The 24698-nt window shown below is 33.0% G+C and overlaps 2 protein-coding genes across 6 annotated transcripts; one reads left to right on the top strand and one right to left on the bottom strand.

The window, feature by feature from the left end:
- Positions 1–5909: 5909 nt before the first annotated feature.
- Positions 5910–16739, top strand: LOC148627610 (translation initiation factor eIF2 assembly protein-like). 2 transcript variants are annotated; one of them, XR_015921182.1, is made up of 12 exons: positions 5910–6201; positions 7343–7411; positions 7910–7964; positions 8215–8253; positions 8587–8682; positions 9330–9436; positions 10798–10931; positions 12612–12734; positions 14217–14245; positions 14835–14954; positions 15512–15632; positions 16289–16739. XR_015921182.1 is itself a non-coding variant. In XM_088575747.1 (12 exons), the coding sequence occupies exons 1-12, from the start codon at positions 6128–6130 to the stop codon at positions 16355–16357; spliced, it is 1050 nt and encodes a 349-aa protein (XP_088431873.1). In that variant the 5' UTR covers positions 5912–6127; the 3' UTR covers positions 16358–16739. The 2 variants fall into 2 exon arrangements, 1 of the variants encoding a protein (XP_088431873.1); XM_088575747.1 differs by having other exon boundaries at positions 5912–6201; positions 15498–15632.
- A 3467-nt stretch (positions 16740–20206) lies between these two features.
- On the bottom strand, positions 20207–24263 carry LOC148627609 (uncharacterized). Of its 4 annotated transcripts, none has more exons than XM_088575764.1 (4): positions 24107–24263; positions 22450–22576; positions 21336–21511; positions 20207–20987 (listed from the first exon to the last, which is right to left on the bottom strand). In XM_088575764.1, exons 1-4 carry the CDS (start codon positions 24156–24158, stop codon positions 20491–20493), a joined length of 852 nt encoding a protein of 283 aa, XP_088431890.1. In that variant the 5' UTR covers positions 24159–24263; the 3' UTR covers positions 20207–20490. The 4 variants fall into 4 exon arrangements, with proteins under 4 accessions (XP_088431890.1, XP_088431900.1, XP_088431908.1 ...); XM_088575774.1 differs by lacking the exon at positions 24107–24263 and adding an exon at positions 23849–24069; XM_088575782.1 differs by lacking the exon at positions 24107–24263 and adding an exon at positions 23859–24068.
- Positions 24264–24698: the final 435 nt, after the last annotated feature.

The following is a 24698-nucleotide window of genomic DNA, read 5'->3' as shown; positions in this document are numbered from 1 at the left end:
TAAACATTTGTTTACAATAATTCAATAAGGAACACAACAAAAAAGAATAATTAAAATCGGAATAAAACAAATATTCTACGTAGGTTTTAATATAAACAAAACTATTTTTACCTTATTTGGTCCTTTTTTCTAAAACGGTAGGGGCCACAAAATCCACATTTAATAGGAACCTTCCATTTGTAGTTAGTAAAATCATATCAAAACTTCAAAACAATTGCTTATACACAACTAAAAGTATCGTATGGTAACGAAGTGTCCCAAGACGACGAAAACGACTACGACGACAACAACTGCGCCATAACATTATACGACCGCATATTGTTTGCGGTCGTATAAAAAGGGGTCCTTACCACTTATATACCAATTTCGAAGTCGGTGTCTTGGACCAAGGTCAATTTGTCCATCTTGGGACTGGGATAAGATTTTAGGCCTACTTGAGGACTATCAATTCCCAAAATATTGGGAATTTCCATATCATCCTCTGTCGTTGAGAAAAATTAAGAAAGGGCTCCCCTTGCCACTTATGTACCAATTTCAAAGTCGGTATCTTGGACCAAGGTCCATTAGTCCATCTTGGGACTTGGATGAGATTTGAAGCCTACTGAAGGACTATCGTTTCCAAAAATATTGGGAATTTCCATATCTTTCTCTGTTGTTGAGAAAATGTTAAAAAAAGCCCCTTACCACTTATGTACCAACTCCGAAGTCAGTTGGAGGGACCAAGGTCATTCAGTCCAACTTGTGGATTGGATCAGATTTTAGGCCCATTTGAGGACTATACAATCCCAAAATATTGGGAATTTCCATGTTTTTCTCCGTCGTTAAGTAAATTTAAAAAATCCTCCTTACCACTTATGTACCAAGAAAGAAGTTGGTGGGTGGGACCAAAGTCATTAAGTCCATCTTTGGACTGGAATGAGAGATTATGCCTACCTGTGGACTATCCATTCCCAAAATATTGGGAATTTCCATATCTTCCTCGTTGAGTTAATTTTTAAAAAGGAGCCCCCTTACCACTTATGTACCGAGAAAGAAGTCGGTTGGTGGGACCAATGTCCATTCGTCCAACTTGTGAATGGGATTAGATTTGAGGCCCATTAGAGAACTATAAATTCCCAAAATATTGGGAATTTTTATATCTTCCTCTGTCATTGAGAAAATTGTAATAGGGGACCCTCTTACCACTTATGTTCCAAGTTTGGTGTCGGTGGCTGGGGCCAAGATCCATATATCCATCATGCGACTTTCTTTTTATTATTTTTTTTATATATTATATTTTGGGAACGACAGAGGAAGGTATGGAAATTCCCGATATTTTGGGAATCGATAGTTCTTAAGTAGGCCTAAAGTCTCATTCCAGTCCAAAGATGGACTAATGGACCTTGGTCCCAGCCACCCACCTCGAATTTGGTACAGAAATGACCGTTTTTTAAAGAACTTTTGGAGTTGTTTTAATCGGATTTATAGTTACACTTCTGTTAGGTTTTCCTTAAGAGAGTTTATTTGTTTGTTGGGGTTTAACGCCCGAGCAGCAATATTTCAGCTATATTCAGGCGATGAACATGAAATGATGATGAAATGAAAAATGGGATGGGACAAAAGGATAATGGGGTCGACAAATTTTGATTGCCACTGGAAATAGGGAGAGGTAGGTAGGGTCGGGCAATTTAGCCTCTTGTGGCGGAGCCCTATGGTTCCTACTCCGGGAGAATACCACAGTAGGGTTTTTTTTCACGTGCGAGGAACGTGGCATCTTTCCCAACACGGTGCACCACTATGGTTTGCGGTCAGGTTTTCCGTATTATAGCCTGACAACCCCGCCATGTAACACCCCAGGGGTACCCCATTCCACCACCTGGGGCACACAACCCAGTTGCTCTGTGGGCAGAGCGCCCTAGCCCCCGGCTAGGGTTCTGAGCAGTATTTAGTCGCCTTTTACGACAAGCCTAGCGCTGCTGCAGGCCTATTCTTTTGACACCCGGACCAGCACGGGGCTCCGTAAGGGAGTGAAATCATATTGATTTTTGTGGTATTTTTTTTTCTTTCGTTTAGATTTTTTTTATTAATACTTCTGTTAAGTTTTCTGAATTATTTTCGATAAAGCCGCTCAATGAATTAGAGAAGGTCAACTTTATTTTAAAAATGTAGTTTTAAATAGGGATTTTATTCGGTACACGAAAATTACTGCGCAGGTAAGGATAATACCAAACTTCAATTTTCGAATCAGTAATTAACTTGAATAATGCAGTAACAATAGACTGTTAAACAATTTGAATACTCTGCGCATTTTTCAAAATAGTATTTTATTTCTCCACGTAAAGACTATTTTGTTGAATGAAAAACTTTTCATTGAAAAAAAAAAACTCATTAAAAATGTAACTAATAATTGTTTATTAAACTCAATCAAGCGTGAATCACTCTTGAAGCTCCAAATATCCACAAGGAATTGTAGATTATTGTCAGGAATTAACATTATCTAAATTTATATCTTTGTTAGACATTCGTTTGTTACCTTAAATGAATCATCAAAATTTAATGAATTAAATGTACATCTAATTTTATTGTGTGCATCAAAACAAGTCCTAGCTTTGGTCTGATCTAGTTTGATTCTTGATGTACATTGTGTAAAAAAAAACTCGGAAAATTAAGAAAATAACGGAAAGATTTTTACGATTTCTTAACTACAACACAAGTGATTAATACATCTCACACGGACAATATTAAGAACTAATACAATGTACATGTACACTGTACATACTTCTATGAATATCAATATGAATTTCTAATTTTGCAAATTTAGTATACCATCCGAAAGCAAGGAAGGGTTGATTAAAAGAAAATACTAAAAATAATTCTGAACATTTTGAGCACGTACTTGGATATTTGATTCTAAATCGGACTTTGTTAATACACTTAATTTGTATTACGACGAGTAACCAAAACAAAGGAAATTAATTCTCATAGTCAGTAGTAGATACACATGGCGGATTCGAATCCCCCTTTTTGTTGTAGAATTTTGTTGATTTCGTGCAAAATTTGGCCAAAATTAGAACCCTATAACCCCCTTTTTCAAAATTTCTGGACCCGGTCCCGCCATTGACAGTGCTAGTGAATAAAAAAAAATATAACATTATTTGGAAAAATCTGCTTATGTTTATTCCTGTTTAACGTTTTCATTATATGAATAACTCAATTCAAATTTTGAACGCACCGTTCATGAATATTATTGACGGATAAGTTATTGACAGCTTGCTTCTATGCGGGCTGGTATTGACGGCTAGATTCACTTTAATAAAAATTTACCATCCTACGAACAGTCCCGTTCTAGGTAAAAACTATCGTAGAGGAGTACTGGATACGCAAACTAGGTACTGCAATACCTTATGGATGCAATGACAACATCAAAAGTATAGGAAACCTTTCAAGCCAATATAACAATAGCATAAATATGATGAATTTAATTGACAAAAGTCCAAGACGGGAAAGGAGTCATGGTCATCGCCACTATACGTCACCTAAGTTACATGATGTCTCAATAGATGGTCTCCTTCCTTTCATACAAAAATCTCTTGGACTTCATCACATTAGAACCGAACTCTTTCTATACCTCTCACTCTACTACACTCCCTTTACAAAACAAGTTTTGACACTCCTGTTTCTGACCCTACCTCATCATTATACAGACTTGTTGCAATCATTTTAGATATTGGTTTCCACAGACTCTCTAAACCAGGTTGTGTGAAAAGTCAAGATGAAGAAAAACGATCATTTCTTCCACTACCGTTCGTCAACAAAGGTATAGATGCAATTAATTTGGCTAACATCCTCCATCACAAAAACGTTACCGACAAAATTCCCCCATGTTTCAAAGAAAAATCCATACCAATTATTTCATATTCCTATACTTCAGCCATTGCATCCAAAATTTTCAATTATAAACGGCTATTGCAGAACCTCGAGATTGAGGACTTCAAGGCTAAACAACCTGACTGTTCTTGCAACAACTCTCCATTTAAATATGGTCCTTCCGGTCACGTCGTTACGGGAGATTTGTCCATCACCGAAAACAAATATCTGCGTAATATCCTTTCTAAAGGCCCCAAGTATCGTGAACCGCGCTTCATAAATTGGAATTATAACTTTAAAGTTCTTATGGATGCCGTGGAGGATTACGCAAGAAAATGGATAAAACGAGAACAAGACGACATCGATTCTCTGTCAGAGTGGGTAAAGGCCGTGAGGTCCTTAATTTTGAAACGAATGAAAGTTTTAAGTAGGTCAATGAGTGCCAATGCTACACCAGTTTTCAAAGACCCTGATGTAGTAAAAACATTGTCTACTATACATGACAAATATGTTGTCGCACCAGCAGACAAAGCCCAAAACAACATTGTTTTTGTCTGCAAAACGTTTTACATCCAATGTTTATTATCAGAGGTAGACGTAAAAAATATTAGCAGTGATAAGACCTATACTGCTACCACACTCTCCAAAGACGAAATTGTGGAAAACCATATATCTGTGCTATCCTCTTTTAGTCTCCCTGCCAAGGACGATGACTGTGATTTACCGTCTATGTACTGGATTCCTAAACTCCACAAGAATCCACACAAACAACGTTACATAGCTGGATCTGCAAAATGTACCACCAAACCTCTTTCAAAACTGTTAACTTCTATACTCACAGCTGTCAAAGGGGTTTGCAGTCCTACCCTAACACTTGTTACTCCTCTAGTGGTATTAATTCAATGTGGATCCTGAAAAATTCGAAAGATCTTTTGGAGACAATCAGTTCAAGACTATTATCAGAATATAATAGCATTAAAACCTATGGTTTTTCAACACTGAAAACTTCTATTCCACATACTCAGTTAAAATCCCGACTTAAAAAACATTATACATCGTTGTTTTTCCAAAAAAGATGGTACGCCTAGATACAAATATATAGTTCTTGGTAGAGATTCCTCATACTTTGTAAGAAATAATTCCAAACCATCTTCCAAATATACAGAAGAAGATGTTTACAAAATGCTGGAATTTTTAATCGACAACATATTTGTCCAGTGTGGTGAACGTGTTTTTCAACAAACGGTCGGCATTCCAATGGGAACAAATTGTGCTCATCTACTTGCTGACCTATTCCTTCACTCTTATGAGGCTGACTTTATAGCTGATCTGATCCGAAAGAAAGAATATCGTTTAGCTAGATCTTTTAATCTCAGTTTCCACTATGTAGATGACGTATTATCTTTCAACAATCCTAATTTTGGGGATTTGATACATCGCATCTAACCCCAAAGAACTTGAGATAAAGGATACTATAGACACTGTGAAGTCAGCCTCATATCTTGACCTACTCTTAGAAATCGATGGTAAAGGAAAACTATTGACCAAACTTTACGACAAACGTGATGACTTTTCATTAAAAATTGTCAACTTTCCTTTCATCTGTGGCAACATCCCTTCAGCACCTGCGTATGGAGTGTTCATATCACAACCCATACATTAGTTTTCCTTTCCTCATTCGTCTACCCTGGACTTGACTTTTTTATGAGCAACTCTGAGGATGTTTCTAGAGAAGCAGAGGACGCATACCCTACCAGTACACCTGACCTGGTCCATGCTCCCAGATTTTAGTGGAGTCCGAGTTGCTCATTTGCTTTTGTTATTTTGTATGTATGATTTTAGTTACTCAATTGTTCTTTGTTGTGTATGTCTGTTTTCCATGTCTGGTCTTTGTCACTGGATTACATTCTTTTAATTACCGCTATAACCTTAGTATCATTTGCTACTTTAGAATAAAGTAGCGTAGTGACAAAATGTCAAGCGGAACAACTCAGACTTTCTCGTCATTTCTTGGGGAAATGACCGAATATTTCTGATTGAGAAATCCGAATTTGTACCGCAATTACTATAGCCTTCCATCGGAGAACCTCGCATATTTATAACTTAGCATGGAAACATGATGCAACACCATACATGCCTTACACCATATTTAAGTTTGTGTTAATTAATTACTTATCTTGGGAAGACTGTATATTTGATTCCATTCATATAGTGCTCATATCGAAGCCAGTGTAGCTTGAAATCGTAACCTCCATTTGTTTTCATTAATTTGTAAATAACGATGAAAGTAGAAGAAGTTTTACAATGCAGTTTTCCGACTTGGTACAACAAGTTTAAAGATGTGACAATAAAAAGGTACTGTTAAGTTTTTAGATGATGATTGTTGTTGAAGTTGTATAAAATAAATGAAAAATTTGAAATGATGTGAAAACCTATTTATTTATCCATCTCTTTCTATGAACAACTTGTTCAGTCACATGCCTGCTTTAAATATCCCAACAACCAAATATTCAGTGTAAATATTGTCAGTAATAAATAAAATCGTTAAAATGTCCAAGTGTTACTCCATCAAAAAAGGTCGTACCAACTATTCAAATAGAGTATTCAGCATGTTTTTCTCATGGAAACAGACTTAATACGAGGTTTTCCATAAGTTTTACACATATTTGACTTGTTATGCAGCAAAAAAAAAAAAAAACACAGATAAAAACCTCCAGTTTTCAAACCAAATCTCCAGCTGAAAAATGACAAATCTCCAGTTTTGAAGGAATGACTTTATCACATGTATGATATTGAGTAACTTGTATCTAGCAACTCATTTTTTTGTACATATACTACCCACAAAATTCAGTCTTATATTGGTATCATCCTGGTGTCTTGGCCATTGTTGTCATAAATGGTGTCTATTAACTTTAGTTATTTACAAAAACTTGTCCAGTCTTTCTGAAATTTTAACACATAATTTATTCCTAGAAACTTGGCGGAAGGCCTTACAGTTTTTGGAGGTTTTTGCCTCACCTCATATGGAAGTAAGGGCTGAAAGGGGGAATCTGTGTTTTCATTAGGATGATAGAAAAAACTTTGTTGATCAGATTTTTAAGGTGCAGCTTTCAATTATTCTGTTCCTTTTGAAATTCTGTCTTGAAACTTTTTTTAAAGGGTATGCTTATGTTTTATCGTTTTGGCACTAAAGAAGTACAAAATTGGGCCACACCAAAAAACATTAAATTTTAAAAATTTTGGTCTGATTTCAAATTTTTTTTGGACTGCATTTCTTTGAAATCCTTGCTTGCATTTTTCTGTTAGATTTAAGACACATTGTAACTCTTACTGTTTTCAAAACTCTTCATTAATATTTAAAAAAATAAATTATGAGTCAATCTATATGCATTGTTTTTGTCTTAAAGTCAAATTTAAAGAATTGCATCATACATTTACATGTTATGACAAGGCTTGCAATACAAATTTTATCGTATGTATTTTTTCTTTATTTTAGTTACACCATTCCCATACCGCATGAATTTATTGAATATCTACATGCTGATGGCATTGTCTTACCAGAGGAGTAAGTTTTTTTTATGTTTTTTTTTTTATATTATACATGTATTATAGAAAAAATATACTATAAATATTTGTGGTTGCTAATTTTCATGGATTCTGTCAAGTTAACTTATTCCAAGTTATCAATTTTCACGGTTTCTAAAAACAATAAACTTTATATTGTTTTAAAAGTCAATTTCATGTGTACTGTTTTTCGTGGTTTTCTGTCCATTGTAAAAAAGTGAAAATTAGAACACCACGAAATTTAATAGTTTGTTTACAGCAATTTGGACACAAATTGTAGTTATCTGTTTGTTCATATCTTTTCTTTTATTATATGAAATAATAAAGTCTCTATAATCATATAATTACATGTTATTCTCCATTTGCACTTTGTATTGTTACTCAAATACTTTGAGGCATTTTAGATAATTTGCTAATGCAATGTTTTGGTTTTCATGTTTTTCATTTTTTATGGAAATTAAACACTTAAAAAATAGCTTTTCATTTTGTTATGATTTAGGTCAGTTACAGCAAGCTCAGAAGAAGTGAATGAAGACAGCCATGTTGGAGAAGAGGTATCAAAAGTTTTTGTTTGATTGGTAACATTTTTATTATTGTTTAATCTAACATCCAATATTTTATCACATTAAATTATGATATGTTTTACTGTGGAGAATTGTAGTTAAGAGAAGATTTGACATTGCTTTAAGTTTTCAAATTCTGATGATCATAATTTAAGTTTAATACTTACTGTTTTGGAAATTTATGTACTTATATGATGGTTTATATTTCACATTTTTAAGATTAATCAGTTTTGTATTTCAGATTGACATCGAATGGAATGAGGACTGTCCTACTGCTGAGGTTTGCTTCAAATCCTTTTTTTAACATTTATTCACGTCTTCCATGCAAGCTCACTGATTTTACTTAGGTTGTTTTCGTTGACAATAAGAAATTTGCTTCAGAAGATATTTTGAGTTACCTTAAATAAAGTTAATTAAATAGTTTAAATGATTTTTTAAATCCAAATAGTTATTATGATTGAAATATGCCTAAAATGTGTGTATTCTGAACCTAAGCATTGGCACTGAGCAAGATTATTTTTAACATTACAAGCTTAGACCTTTGTTTATTCATGAATCTCTTGGATTTGTGAAGGAATTTTTACTGACTTTTTTTAACAATTGTTTGTTACAGTCACCTAGTTTTCCTGAGTTTGAAACCATAATAAAGAACAAGATTAAGGCATGTGGTGGTAAAGTGTTTCCAAAGCTGAACTGGAGTTCTCCTCAGGTAAAGGATTGGAAAGCGTATTTGCAATTACAATAGGCATATCAATACACTTAAATCAAAAGCTGTTCTGTGAATGTATGAATAATTTTTCAGAAGTATTAAATGTAAGTAGTTGTAAGAATCAGGCAAAATGGGAAAAATCAGAAATATGCACATCAAAATCTACCAATGTGACAATATAATTTCACTCGGGGATGTTTTCTCTATTTGAAAAGACCTTTATTTGATTTTCATCACTGGATTTGCTCAGAAATTTTTCAGTACAATGTTAGAAAAATGAGGTTATCTACCCTTGAAATGTTCATCTTCAGTGCATTTTGATGAAATTATATCTGAGTGTACCAAAGTGATTTGGAAATCTTGTCATTTTTTCTTGAATCTGATGGTGCAAATAATCAAATTAAATTTTCAATATGATGAGTTTTTTTATACCATGTTTCACCCACTGCCTGATTCTTACAGAGACTGACACTTAAGAATCACTACAAGTTTATTAACTCATAGAAGCCAGATGTGTACTCATAATGTTTAAAAGTAAACTATCCGAATACCAGTATGGTTAGATGTGGGTATTGTTTTTACTGATAGGTCTTGAACTCAATTTCTTTGTATGCCATGAAATTGTATTTTTTTCTTTTTTTTTCCAGGATGCTACTTGGATTTCATTTGACAAAACATTGAAATGTACATGTCCTAGTGATATTTATCTTTTACTTAAAAGCTCAGAGTTTGTAACACATGATTTAACCCAGCCGTGAGTATATAAAGTGACAGAACAGAACAATGAATGTAAACCAACTTTTTTCCTCTAATTTTGTGAGCATGAAATAAAAAAGATAAGTAAAAATAAATTGCAACAATTTAGTCCATTTATAACAGAATATATCATGAGAAAGTGTTAGACTCAAAATTGAATTGCCACAAAATCGGATCGATATCCTAAATTGTGAAAGTATGTATCCATAAAGATAAATTAGTTAACAGTAGTAGGTCAAATTATTTTAGATTGGGCTAAATACAACAAATTACCAGTGTTATTTGGCTTACATTACTTGTACTGTTTTTTTTTTTTTTTTTTATCATAATATGTTTATTATCGCTATTTTGTTTAAAATCCCTTTGATCTTGCTATACGATAATTTCCAATCTCACGCCAGTCGAGTGAGAATGAAAATTATTGCTAGTTTCTATGTCCTCATGTGACATACAAGCAACAGCATAGGAATATTGGGCAATCCAAATAACCGTCTCTTTGTTTACTGCGTGTGAAATAATGGCTAATTTGTGGCAATTTTTTCTAGTCTACCATGGAAAATGATTAAATACAGTAACTTGCCTGATTAGAATGAATAAATCCCTAAATTATTCAACATATTTAAAAGCGACCGTCATAGTTAACTGATTTTTTTTTCAAATAATGTATATCACAGCTACACAACAAATGTGATGTCACGTAGCACATCACCGAAAAATAGTTCCAAAAAGAAATTTTGCAGCACTTATAATACTTACACATTTAGGTCAGGAAAACAGAAAATAAAAGAAAATTAATACCTTACAATTCAGCAAAAACAGTGGTAAACAGACTATTAAATATTTGTTTCTACTGTCGGGATTTTCTCTCTGGATTTTCTTGTGCTCATCTCGTTGAAAAAATATTAAAAAATCTAGTAGTACCAGTCAGTTAGTTGTTTCAATATTGGTATTTTGAAAAGAAAAAAATGCATTTGCAATTATCAAACTGTTTATAATTAATGGAAAAAACACCTTTTTTATCAGACCTGATTTAAGAGATGGAATTCCATTTGTTCAACTTAATTTATTGCTACACTGTTGTTTCATGTAAATTCATGTCTTTTGATAAAGATGAAAATCTGTGGTTCTAAAATATCTTCGTAAACTCAATTTAAAAGGAAGAAGAAAAAAAGATTGGTCATGGAGTTGAGATTTCAATCTAAAACTATAAAAATCTGCATATGTCAATAATGCCCCTTCCCAAAATATGTTAACAAAGGGATGGGAAATATTAAATTATCTTTTAGTTCTTTCTAGACACTAAATAATAAAAAAGCAACTAAGAAAAAGTCTTACCAAAATGCATTTGTTGTTCTGCAGGTTCTGTAAATGTGATGATTATAATGAAGATAGAGAGGATATAAAATTAAAATATCATTTAGTACTCAGACAGTGGCAGGATCTGAACCCAGCAGCTGAATTCAGATGTTTTGTTAGAAACAAACAACTTATAGGTATAAAAGTCTTATTATATTATACAACAATAATGTTTTTGATCTGTCAAGACTTCTTGTTGCCTGGATAGTGCCTCCATTTTTCAACCAATCTCCTTCATTCTATTTTAACTATTTCACCAATGTTTGGTCCTCATATAGAACCCTCAGGACCCTCCTATAACATACCTGACATGCTAAATTCCTTTTTTGTGCACTCGTTAGAACCCCTCACTATCTTGATTAATAATCAGTCAAGTTCACCTTGTAGTAAATAACAATCAATCAGGTCATTCAGGAGTTTATGTGTCTCAATGTCAATAAAACATCATTCTTGAAATTTGTCATTAAGTTATAGGGCTATTCCAGGAAAAAATGTATATGGGGGGTTGGATGGCATCTTTTGAAAATTGTATAGAATGGGGTATTTCTAGGCGTACATAGTAATACATAGTTATGAACTTTTCATTTTAATTCTATGGGTGGGGTGATAGGGTATAAAAAAATGTGCTGTCCAACCCTCCCATTCACTTTTTCCTGGAATAGCCATTATTGAGTTATATCTGAGGAAAGTTCTATCTAATACAAAAGCCAAAACCATTCAGATTAATCTTCATTAACTATAACACTATAAATTGACTGATCTTCCGAGTGGACAAGTAGTGTGCCTCCATTGTACCTCTATTCAGAACTCTTATCCTGTTAGTGTTTAGGTTAAAGCATTTACAGGAATTACAATTTATATTGCAAAACTATTTAGATTAATCTTCATTACTATAACACTATAAATTGACTGATCTTCCAAGTGGACAAGTAGTGTGCCTCCATTGTACCTCTATTCAGAACTCTTATCCTGTTAGTGTTTTAGGTTAAAGCATTTACAGGAATTACAATTTATATTGCAACCGTCAACCTCATTTACAAATATGGATTATCAGCTGTTTTGTATTTATGTACATGTACATTTTACTGTATATTTTAGGCCACACCCATGATTATTTAACATAGCCATAAAACTGTGGATTTCCTATGCAGTCATTGTAAAACTGTGAAATCAACTGGGTGGGGTACAATAGGGATAAATAAGGATTAATTAGGGATCCCTAGGGATCCTGGGATCAATAGGGATAAATTATAATAAAACAATATCTACACTTATCTAAAAACAATTCAATCACTTTTTCATGGGAGGATAAAGCAGTATTAGGGATTCCAGTGTTCTTCGTATCATTTAAAGATAGCATCCTGGTAATCTCTGAATTTCAGTGTAGCATCTTGCATTTTAAAATTATAGCATCACATTTGTATTGTACCCTACGAGAAGATCTTTTCAGATAGCATCCTGGTAAAAATATAACATCATAACATCAAAGTAATGTGATGCTATATGGCCCTTGGGAGTTCACTGTATTGTTTAAAAATACAGCATGTATGTGCAGGATATGGTAAATATAAGCAAAGTCTCACATTTTACCCTTAAAGTCTCTTGCACATACAGGGTATATTTTTGACAATGTATTAATATTGTATATGCCTATAGTCCAAATATCCATGTGCTTTGTAACAGACACACATTTAGCAAACTCAATTATTAAAAAAGTGATGTAATATATTTAGTACTACATTGTATGTCAATGTATGAAAACCTTCCAAATATGTATGTAATTTATTTACTTTTTGAACTTTCTGTTTCTTTTGTAGCCATTTCACAGAGGCACCATTCAGTTTATTTTGAACACATTTTAAACCAAAGAGAAGACATTGTTACAGATATAAAGACCTTTTTTTATCATATCATATCACCCAAATTTGATTCCTCTAATTGTGAGTATATTACATTTATTTGCATTTTCTTTAACACTTGCATGTATGTTTATAATTTCAATGTACATGTGTAATTTCTTACTTGTATATTATCTGGGTAATTTTATTTAAAAAAAAATATCAAAAAGTACAAGATAGTATGATATATGCATTTTACAATGAATGAGAAAGTAATCACACTCTTCATGTTTAGAATCTGAATTTTAGGCTGCTATGACAGCTTCTAGGAAGGACATACGTTAAGGCCCATAATTTAATATGAGGGAGTTTCCTTATGTTGTTTTGGAGGGTTGAATAAATAAATAAGCATGATCAACCACATTTATATGTATATCATCTTTCATTAAGTTGAAAATATGTTGTCTCAAATTTCTTATCAACCTCTTGGCAACTTTTGAATTTTTTTTCAATTTCTGCCTAGAATTATCTTGTCATCTAAATGCCCCTTGATAGGAGTTTCAATCAGTTAAGATATCCCTTGGTCATGCTGGGTAGACCTTTAATAAACAGACATGATTTTTTCCTGCTTTTTAGTGGAATTCCGCTATTTCCGATCCCAATTTGACCGTTACGATTCTTTTCTTACTGTATATTTACTTTTGACTTTGCCAATTTCCGCTTTGTTTGTAGACCTTGTAAACTCATGTCTGAATAAAGGCTTTATACCTGACAAAGCTATCATTAAAAATGGGCAGTTTCCAGATTTGGATATTTTTTGCTCATTTTAGGCTTCCAGGAAATTGAAAATAATGAATCGTTTGCAAATTTATAGCATATTTAAAAATTTAATCTTCATACTGTGCAAATTGTGTTAGGCAATTACTTCAGAACACCCCACCCCCCTCCCACCAATAAAATATAGGTCAAACATTACAGTGAATGATCTTTCTTTATGGCAAAACCATTTTCAAGACTTGCCCCGTGCAGGTCCGGGTGTTAAAAGAATAGGCCTGCAGCAGCGCTAAGCTTGTCGTAAAAGGCGACTAAATAGTGCTCAGAAACCTAGCCGGGGGCTAGGCGCTCTGCCCACAGAGCAACTGGGATGTGTGCCCCAGGTGGTGGAATGGGGTACCCCTGGCGTGTTACATGCTGGGGTTGTCAGGCTATAATATGGAAAACCTGACCGCAAACCATAGTGGTGCACCGTGTTGGGAAAGATGCCACGTTCGTCGCACGTTAAAGAACCCTGCTGTGGTATTCGATAGGAGTAGGAACCTTTGCGCTCCGCCACAGGAGGCTAAATTGCCCGACCTTACCCATCCCCCTTTTTCCAGTGGCAATCAAAATTTGTCGACCCTATTATCCTTGTGACCCATCCTTTTTTTTCATTTCATGTTCATTTTATCATCCATTTCATGTTCATTGTCTAAATATAGCTGAAATATTGCTGCTCGGACGTTAAACCCCAACAAACAAACAAAACAAAATTTTCAAGACTTTATTCCTGATTATTGCTTTAACAGCTATTCTCATTTATTTCAGATTGTTTTGATGTATATAGAAGAGATAAGGTGAGTTATGAGTGATTTCTAGGATCAGTCTTAAATTTATACTAAAAACATAGCATTCACTTATAAATGAGAAAAAAATTATTACAAAGGTGGCACATGTTATGTGCTCACACCAGAAGTAAAGCAAATTTGCAAAACATTTTTCATATTTGAAGTCAATTTAATTTTAAAGTTAGAAACAGACTTATTTCACCTGACTATTACCTGTGGAAAATTTGTACCTTATATTTGTGGCTTACAGTATTTGTATGGCTAGTCAAGGATGTTGAAGTCCTCATCAACATAAGGTTGTAAGTTGAACTGAATGCACTGATATTGTTCAATATTGGAATGAAATGCATGTTCCACAGCTTATAGATTGCTACTTAAAAAAAATTGTTTACAGATCAAGTGAATCAGCTTGTCTCATTTGTAACATTAATGCCTTTAAAATTGTTAAAACTAGACCTGAAGTATGAGTCCTGTGACCTGTGTAAATATGCTGTAAACTTTTATCTTGTTTCATCATTAAAAGAAGCATAAATTTTGTTTAAAAGACCTATTGTTTTTGCTTTGCACTACTAAATTTGATATACTCTTTATTTTGTAGGGGAAGCTTTTACTGATAGATTTTAACCCATTTGGATGTGTAACAGATAGTTTGTTGTATAATTGGAAAGAATTAGAAGAGAACGAATCTCTCGAAAGCTCAGGAACAGAATGTGTTGATGTATGTATTAAGATTGACTCGTCATAAAATATTGAGATTTTAAACTAATCATGTGTTTCATCTGGACACTTAACTACTTATCTTTTGGTACAACACTTCAGAGATCTAGAAAAGAAAATAATTAATCAGCCATGCGGTAATTACATGTATTACTATTCCATAGCATGAAACAATCATTAATCATACTTGTATCTCAATATTAGGACACTAACATTTGATTTTTTTTTGGGGGGGGGGAGGGGGGGGGATTAGGATGAAATTTGAATTAAAAAAGCATGATCGAAATTTTCCTGAAATAAGAGGCCAGGACATGCCATAAGTAAAAAAATTTAAAAAGGCAGGATAGAAAATTTCATTCTAGATCCCTCCTTAAAAAATCAAATGGTTGTCCCCTTATCTATATAAGTGTATGAAAGAGATAAATTGTGTATGTCCTTGTGTAATTCTTGTAACCTTAGTGGGAAGATTGAAATGTAAAGCAAAATATGACATTCATAAACTTGTTATGAAATCTCCTATATATTATTTTTTATTGACTTTCAGTTTCCCTCATTTAGATGTGTAGTTAGACCTGAAGGGGTCCAGCCAAGTCCTTATGCATCATTTGGTATTCCAAGGGATGTTATAGACTTAGCCACGGGTGAAGATCCTCATAAACTTATGGACCTTCTTAAACTGGTAAGTAATATGTAAATGTCTAGGTAAGACACTAAAATGATGTTACATGCTCAAAGTAACTTCAGTATATATAACTCCTGTGAAATTTGTCAAATTAAAATGTGCATGTTGTGACTAACCAAAATTTGAAGGAAATCAAACTAGTGTTGTAAGAAGAATTGTGTTCAGAGAGTGTTCCTATCAAGTCACATCCAGAGAAACATTAAAGTCCCATAACAGTCATAAAAAACCTTCATTACAAATAGTGGTACACTATAAGATCAAGTACATGTTGTGACTTACAAACCTAAAACTGGAAATAAGAACAGTGGTATTGTAGTATTTCTCATAGATTTAATGTAGTGCATTCACACAAAAACATTTAAGTCCATATAATTTTGTGTTGCAAATATGAACAAAATCTCAGTTGTCCTGGAGGAGTTGACCCAAAAAAATTTAGTGACATACAGATGCATGGACACACGAACAGAAACCAATACTAAGTCCCTTTGTTATGTTGTGCGTGGTGCAAAAATACTATTGGCCAATCCTAATATTTTGAAGACACATAATCCAGAAATGGAATCATATTTAAGGACTGAAATTAATCTTATTGTACAGAAATGTTTCTACTGATACAAATGTTTTCATTTATAGTAATATTTTCTTTTGTTTAGAGAGTCCAACAACAAAATGAAGAGGATTCATCTGATGAAGAAAACAGAGATTCAACTCCACCAACATGATTGTTTGGGGGCATCAAGAAAGGGGAAAGATTTAAGCACCAGTATTAAATTGGTGGAAGCAGATTTCATCATCATCAACAAAACTTAGGGGATTAGGTTTTATGTTTTAACTATTTAATAAAGTATCTTTACATTTGAAAATTATTTTGTGGTAATTTTTTTTTAAATATAAATACAGGTATTGTGTTTAGAGATGGTTGGATATAGATCGACTACTATAAACTTGCTGACAAAAATAATCTGAAAAAAAAATGGTTATCAGGACTGTCTTAAAACAAAATATGCCATGCTGAAATTACTTTGTTGGCTTTACATTAAAATGCTGGTATTGTTATCTATTGTTTAGAAATATACACTTGGTGTGAATAAAGACATTTGTTTATTTTTTTTTATTTTGAATGAGATGTCCTTCTTAATTGGTTGAGATAATTTTGTTGTTTCCCCACTACACTACAGCTGACAAGTTTGGGTCACGTATAATTTTGGTTGTTGGTCAAAATTGAGATAACTTTCTGTATGCAATATCTAGATGTACATTACCAATGTTTTGCAAGCACACAATTTGATTTAACTGATGATATAAAAAAAGTAAATATGAGGGCCATTGTTTAAAGGTCATTGTGAAGGTTGCTGATGATATGAAAAGTCACTTTTAATACAATTTATATATGTAGGTTGGAGAGCTATTGCTTGTAGGTGAAGTGAGACATGATTATCACTGCAGATTTGTAAATCAGTGTGAAATGTGAAGGTCACTGTTGACATGTATGATTAATGTTCCTATAAAAAGAAGGCAAAAGTTGATATGTTGGGCATAATTGTAAGTCAATGTTAATATGTAGGCTTGTTTTGGTAAATGTATTAGCTGAGACATAGCTTGACTCCAAATCTTAACAGTATGAAATCATTATGATATGAAGATTTCAACATACAAATTCTTGGTGTCATCCTGGTTTGCCCACTTTTGATTAATAGTTTAAATAAACATAGTTGATTGCGTTGTTTTAACAATTACAGTTTGTTTCTGAAATGTAGGTATAATTTTTACCTGTATTTTACCTGTAAAATCTGATAAAGAATATTATATTCAACTACTAATTAATCGGAATATGCATCTTCCTAGATAGTGGCTACAAACAAATGTACAAATAGTACACAAAATGCATTATGTGTAAATAATACAAATATGAATGAATAAATAAATAACAGGAAAATATGATAATAAAAATATGCATTATATATGCACTATGTTACTATACAGTACTAAGCATTAAGACAAAAAATAAAATGTATGGTACCATGTCTAGCTGACAATATTTAAAGCAAGCAGTCGATGTAACCTAAACGTTTCTCAGCATTAAATTTTATTCGGCTACAGCGCGTATATATATGCGTATAACACAAGGTTAAAGCAAAATCATCAACAATCATAAAAATTCTCCTCGCAGGAAGAATTAAATATAGCAACTTTGAGTCAAAATAACTTTGTTAAACATACAGATTTATACAATAAGGTGAAATAAAATGTCTCCTTGGACAGTTGTGAAACGGCAATCACAAGAAACATGCATCATTATTTTAGCATTCAAGAACTAAGATCGGAGTTCAGAGCAGGTAATCCATTTTCATATACCAGCAACAGTTGTACACATGTTAAGAAACAAGTCTTACAAAAAAATAACACAAAAAAGTGACGTATAAAAAGTTACAGAAAAAAAGTCGAGGGAAATAAACTCACGGTTTACATGTAGCGGAATTTTCAGTGAAAATATCAACTGAAACTTTTAAATTTGTACTTCATCATACCTTTTATATCATTTCATATTGAAATTAAATATTTTTATATTATATTTGCATATTAATGTCTGATAAGTTGAAAGTCTAATCTTCAACTAAAAAAAAATATTTTCTTAATATGATTTTTTTAATTGTCAAATAAGCCATTTAGTTTCTTACTTATTATTTGTACTTATAAAGTGGCCACATCTACCAGAACATTTGGACGATATGTAAAAAGATGAAATGAAAACATATTCTTTAGTACAGACTGTCCGGAAGTATTTTGTAAATTTAAAAAAAAATAAATATTATATTAAGATATGCACTTCTTTTCCTTTTCTCTACATTTTTACACATTAAAAAACTATTGCTTCACATATACATAGAAACATACATGACACCTATTTTGAAACGGACTATACAAATTCATGGTCAGTGAACCCTTTGTCTCTTTTGTTTGTACAACTGATTTATTATTGGAGTAATTAAAAGTGGGCAAACCAGGATTGAACCAAATTCTTGAATTGAAGCTTGCAGTTTACATTTAATTATCAAATGATTAACAGACAACTGTAATCACTGAGTACAAATTAAAACAGTTAGGACGAATAAGGAAAAGTTTTAAGTACAATGATTTAAAGGCCATAGAATTAACATTTATTACGAAAATTTAAAAGTGAAAATAAATATACAAACAAATTACAGTTCTGTAACAATTATAAAGGTTGTAAAGCACACATTCTTCTCAAATTACCAATGAGGTATTTAAATTCTTTTTAAATTTGACATGATCATTTCAGAACATAGATTGCCTCACTTGAACTCTTCTAAGCTTATGCAACATCTTTTATAAATTTCCCCTTAATATAAAATATTTGTTGAATAATTTCAGTATCATGTTTACCTTACAATCGTGTATGCCTATTAAAATATAAATGTTTTTAGAACCCTATATGATCTACAGATATTTAAAGGGAAGATAGGGTCACAGTTATGTATTCTCCATGAATGAAAAAATTACAGAGTTGGGTAATTTTAAATCCCGGTGACCCAAATAAAGTCTTAGTGTCAATAACTGATAACAACTGAAAATTGTATTAAATTCAACAAAACAACCCACTATCAAAATTGACTTTGATAACAGCTAGATGAACATAAAGGACATTAAACAGATTAAGCGGACATTATCAACCAGAATTATTATCAAAATACAAATAATGATAATAATAATTATTAATAATAGCAAAAATTAAAAAAAAAAGCAATTTTCGTTATATGCTGTTCAAATGTCTCAACCAGTCACTAGACTGTATTTAGGTAAGAGTTTATAATTGAGTTGATACATATACAAAATTGCTTTGAAGTGCCGTATAGAGCAATGCTGGAGTTTGTCTAGAAAGCTATTTTCTGACTTGTTGCCATCCACATGGGGAGTGGAGGAACGGAATGCCCACATCTTACGTTGCAGGAGTATGTAGTGCCTGTGACATAGGTATTTTTTCGATTTCAGTAAGGAGACGACATTTGATTCTGGGGCTGCAGTTTTTGGAAATTAATATTCTGGCCCACCAGAAAAAGTTGAAAACAAATATTCTGGCCTACACACCTAAAAATGAATAAATTTTCTAGAAAAGCAGAGGACTCGTATCCTACCAGTGCACCTGTTCCATGCTCCCAGTTTTTAGTGGAGTCTGAGTTCTCATTTGTTGTTCATTTACTTCTGTTATTTTATGTTCTTTGATGTGCATGTCTGTTTTCCATGTTCGGTCTTTGTCCTAGAAGTAATACATTCTTTTGTTTTCCGATAGAATCTTGGTTCCCTTGTTGACTCTTTCTGACTTCAGCCTACTCCAGCAGTGCTAGAGATTGTCTGGCGAGCTATTTTCTTACTTGATGTCATCGGAACTGAATTTCAACCTCTTACGTTGTAGGAGTAACCTTAGCCCAGAACCTCATACAATGAAATTGAAATACATAAATTTAAAAAGTTTTGCCAGCAAAGCCACCCCTTCAGAATCAAACTTCATAGTAGATTACATATAGCAAAACAAATACAAAATGTAAAACAGAGATGTTATAAAATTTATTTTTTAGCATTCATGGATAAAAGCTTTAAAAACGCGTTTGATTTACCGGCACGTTTTACTCGAAACTAAAACCATGGCGTTCTCGGAAATTCCGGTAGCCACGGCTGAATTTGACAACAAAAGCAAATTTTTTTCCCTCCAAATTGATCGATAAATAGGAGCAAGTTTCATTGCTTAAAAGTTATTATAAGATGATATAACATCATCATTTTATAGTAGAAATACAAGTCTTCAGTATTTAATACAGATCGAAATGTTCAGAGACATTCATGCTTCGTGTCCTCCTGACTGTGTATGAACAACCACTGGCTCCTCTATATTTGTGCTATTTGCAACAGTGCCATTATTTCCATTATTGTTCATTTGTAAATGACTTGCTCGCAAACATCCCGTAGAACATACATCCGTGTCTGTTGCTAAGCAACCGGAAGAGCAAGGTTCAGGATGATCTGTATGAGTTAAGGCCGTGTCGGATTTATTTGATGTTCTCTGTTGAAATGATGTTCCATCCCCATTTGTTTCTGGGAGATTATCTGCTTGAACATATTCCGGCGGATTTTCATCTGTTAAATATGCTCGATTTAAATTGTCTATCCCCACAACAAAAACGTCAGAATAAGCTGGAGGCTTTGTTTCTATCTGTGATTCTTTAACGACATCTTCATATGAAGGTGGTTTTACAACTTCTGCGTTTGAACCTCGGCGTCGCCATTCACGTGAAGACGACAACAAGTCGGCAATAGTTGTAACCATAAGTCTCCGACCTGAAATTATGAAAAATAACATTTGCCTATTATTATTTGACAGGCAAGAGGAAGTGACGTGTCTTAATCAATATCATACAGACAAGGGTGTTCCGTGGATTAGAACTTCATCTTTTCGTTGGAAAAAATTCTTAATTTCGTGCTTAGTTTGGGTAAAAATTAGCAAATTAGCCCTGAACAGTTTTTTTTCTCTCTTCCTTTTTTCCGGAACCCCCTTTTCAAAATCTCTCCATCAACCCCCAAAAACCTATAATTCTTAAATTTCCATTATATGAAAGTATCAGTACCTTAATTAATAAATGGTCAAATATTAGTCTTTAGTAATTCTACTTTAATACAGTGTCTTACTTCCAACATTTGGCATTGTTCCGTCGAGATTTTCATCGCGCCTAGACCGACGCAACGGTTGGTTCCGGTTTCGACATCGCTCTCCCGTGCGCCTCAGTATCATCATGCATATAATAAATGGTATAAGGAAGCCCACGCCGAGTAAAAGATATGTGTATCGTGGTAGGTCGTCTTGCCTGTAACAACAAATAATTATAAATACCCAACCCAACAACTTTTTTTCTGGCCTTACCGCGGTGTCGTAAGATGCTTTAGTTTTAACATAGCTGCTTCAAATGAGATAAAAGTTCACCTTAGTCTAGTCCCTTACACGTTTAGATATACTACTAGTCAAGAAAAACTTTTTTTCATATTGAAGAATACATTAAATAACTTAAATTTGTTTCAAGAAATCAAAACGAAAGAATGCTGCAAATACGCACTTTTCGAGTAAAGCCAATTCTGGCTCTTTCTGTGACAAGCCCGCTTTTGCGAAGTGCTACAACGAGGTTCCATGACTCCCAATAGAGCATGCATAATTTATCATTTGAAGAAATTTCAAACAAAATATTCGTATAAAGCTCTTGAAACAAACCAAAACGTATATTTTGTCTAAAACTGGCACCTGGCTTCTCTAGGGAGAGGGGCATTTATTTAACCTTTACATACAGTACCGCAAGTTAAAAGGGTGTTGCTTATGCGGTTTTACGTTGTTGACATGGTAATGAAATTGGTAATGCTGCACCATCGAAAGAGATCAGGGACCCTGAGAAGCAAAAAAAAAAAAAAACAAAAAACAAAAAACAAAAAAAAAAAAAAAACAAAAAAAAACAAAAAAACAAAAAAAAAAGGGAAAAACTAGTTTGCCTTCTATATGTCTATTTATGTATCTGTTTATTTGGATTTTGCTACATAAAGTAACATAACGTTGAAGATGAAAAATTTAGATTCTGAGTGTAAATAGTCTTTTTACGAAAATATGTAGTACTCCAAAATATTGTTAGCATTTCATTTGCGATCGCCCGAGTATGAAGAACATTTGGGTTGATAATTTCGTTGTGAGTCATATGACATCTTTTTAGCACCACTAAAGCAGAATTTGTCGCAACATTTTCGTTATTGCAAGTAAACTTACTGGCAGCATGGTGTTGTTCCGAACCCCTTTAAAGTAGTATTTCCACAGCATCCGTAATAGCAGTTACTCCAGTGTCCATTTACCATGGAAAAACATTGCTCAGTTTGTGCCACACCAGCAACAGCATCTGAAAAAAAAAATAAGTATAATTTTCATTGACATTTATTTACGAATTTGGTACGAGAATATTTTTTCTTCGTTTATTTTTGTTGTTGTGATATTTACATTAAAATGGAGCTTCCTATAGGGTTTGTAAGTCTCGTTCTAGTTTTCAGTTTTCCTTCCGGAATTTTAGATGTAGAACATGTTGAAATCCAAAGACCGGTCTGCATTTTATTGTTCACTTCCGGGAAATTAAAACGCTGTATCACTATGCAAAATCTTCTATTTTTATGCTTTTCTTAACATTTTTATCCAGGAAAATTAGATATTTGTCATTTTTTTATCGGTATTTTTTTTACAAAAAGATGTTTTGCTTTTAACATTGAACTCGATGCTATGTTAATGACGAATCTCTATACATTTGAATGGGAGATGAGGACCCATTCTTATGAAATCACGGAGTCACGTGACGAGACTTACATACCCTATATGTCTGTCACTCGTCGCAACTAAGGCCGAGTAGCGGAGTCACCCGAGGTTTGCCGATTGATATGTCTGCAAGCTTAATTTTTTGTGATGAAGAGTAGATTGCAGTGGTCTGGCATTAGACATATGAGTTATGTTACTTCTAAAAAAAGTCATGGTATTTTCTAGTTATAGAATAAGGTTTTGTTTCTTACATATAACCCACTTAAAAGTTGATGGATGTTTCAAGTTTCTTTTTAAAATAAGATGAATATTTTACACAACGATTTCACCATTAAACTTACAATAAAAGAAGTGAGAGTAAAATACTACCCATTTAATTTGTCAACTGTAGTCGAACATTTTAAATATTGTAAAGATATCCTATCAATCTTGTTTTACATTATTTGATATTCAACAAGAGTCAAAAGATTTTGAAAGAACCGTGAATTGAGCAACCGTCAATAAGACGGTCATAATGTGGAATCATTGGTGTTTTGATAGACGCGATGCGGGGTTTCATGTTCTTACTTGGGTACAGTGTGTGTCCAAATAGAAGAAAGCTTCCTTTTATTTTTCAATTTTATCGTTTTTTATTGAGCTTTGAACATGGGCTTTTAACATATAAGGGGGTATAAACGGTCGACTCCAGATACCGAGTAACTTTAATTGACTTTTATTGCACGTGAAAACACGGGTCTTAGACTTTTCTTTTTCTCCATAGTCTCGTGGTTTTGCACGTGTAAACACGTATCTGTGACTTTTCTTCTAGTCTCGTGGTTTAAGTAAACTTAAATCAATAATTAAGTAAAGTCAGTGACGCAACACTTACGTAAACATACATTTCTTGTTCTTACATTGTCCATCAAGTTATTTTTCTGTTTTGACGTGTATCTTTACTAAATATTTCATAACATTATCCTGTCAACAGTTTTTCCATGATACACTGAACACACAGTCCATTTAGTTAAATATGTTATTACATATATAAAAATGTCTATATATACAGTTCAAGAATAAGTAACAAAAGTTCAAGACTTCATAGAAAAATTTACAGAATTCACCTGTTTAAAAAAAGATAAATATTTACCTGCAATAATATTGGTCACTACAAGGAAGACAAACAACTCTATATCAGCCATAATCGTGCGCTTTTACTGGTATCAAAAATCCATGACCGAGCTAAAAATACTGTTTTTATATATATAAATACTCAGTCAAGTGTGTGCTACCCTTTTGTTAAATGCTTGATTTGCTTAGTCATTTAAAGTACCTATTAAGTACAGGTACATGTATAAGGAAGTCGGGACGGGTTTTAAAGAAAAGCTACTACACAATTATTATTCCTTGCATAGAGCAAAGTAAGCTGGCACCGCTAAAAAGATCAACATTCAAATTTCATAAACTCTTGATAAATTATCCTTCCTTCGACAATTTTATAAAGTGTTATTTTTAGAAGTCATACAAATGATTTTAGACAAAAAAATGAAGTTTTTTAAGAGAAAATTAAAAGCAATCAAACGTCGATGATTGTAAAGTCTTTAATTCAAACGACGACCAAAGCAAATATCGAAAAAAATGAATACCGAAGCATCAGTAATGTATAATGTTGTATTTCGGGGTCTTACAGGGGAATTTACTTTATTTTATTGTTTCTGTTTTAACTCAATTTCATTTTTGAT

Source organism: Perna viridis, chromosome 1, assembly GCF_037379345.1.
Source record: "Perna viridis isolate PV_CMFRI_1.1 ecotype Kerala chromosome 1, ASM3737934v1, whole genome shotgun sequence".
Taxonomy (NCBI): domain Eukaryota; kingdom Metazoa; phylum Mollusca; class Bivalvia; order Mytilida; family Mytilidae; genus Perna; species Perna viridis.
Note: the sequence above shows the minus strand (reverse complement) of the source record. Positions and strands in the feature narration are given on the sequence as shown.

Excerpts from the sequence above, each read along its gene's own strand:
- LOC148627610 (XM_088575747.1), top strand. The coding sequence starts at position 6,128 with ATGAAAGTAGAAGAAGTTTTACAATGCAGTTTTCCGACTTGGTACAAC. Across the intron at positions 8,683-9,329 it reads TGAACTGGAGTTCTCCTCAG|GATGCTACTTGGATTTCATT; the intron begins GTAAAGGATTGG and ends TTTTTTTTCCAG. Across the intron at positions 9,437-10,797 it reads ACACATGATTTAACCCAGCC|GTTCTGTAAATGTGATGATT; the intron begins GTGAGTATATAA and ends GTTGTTCTGCAG.
- LOC148627609 (XM_088575764.1), bottom strand. The coding sequence starts at position 24,158 with ATGGCTGATATAGAGTTGTTTGTCTTCCTTGTAGTGACCAATATTATT. Across the intron at positions 21,512-22,449 it reads GGAACAACACCATGCTGCCA|GCAAGACGACCTACCACGAT; the intron begins GTAAGTTTACTT and ends TTGTTGTTACAG. Across the intron at positions 20,988-21,335 it reads AACAATGCCAAATGTTGGAA|GTCGGAGACTTATGGTTACA; the intron begins GTAAGACACTGT and ends TCATAATTTCAG.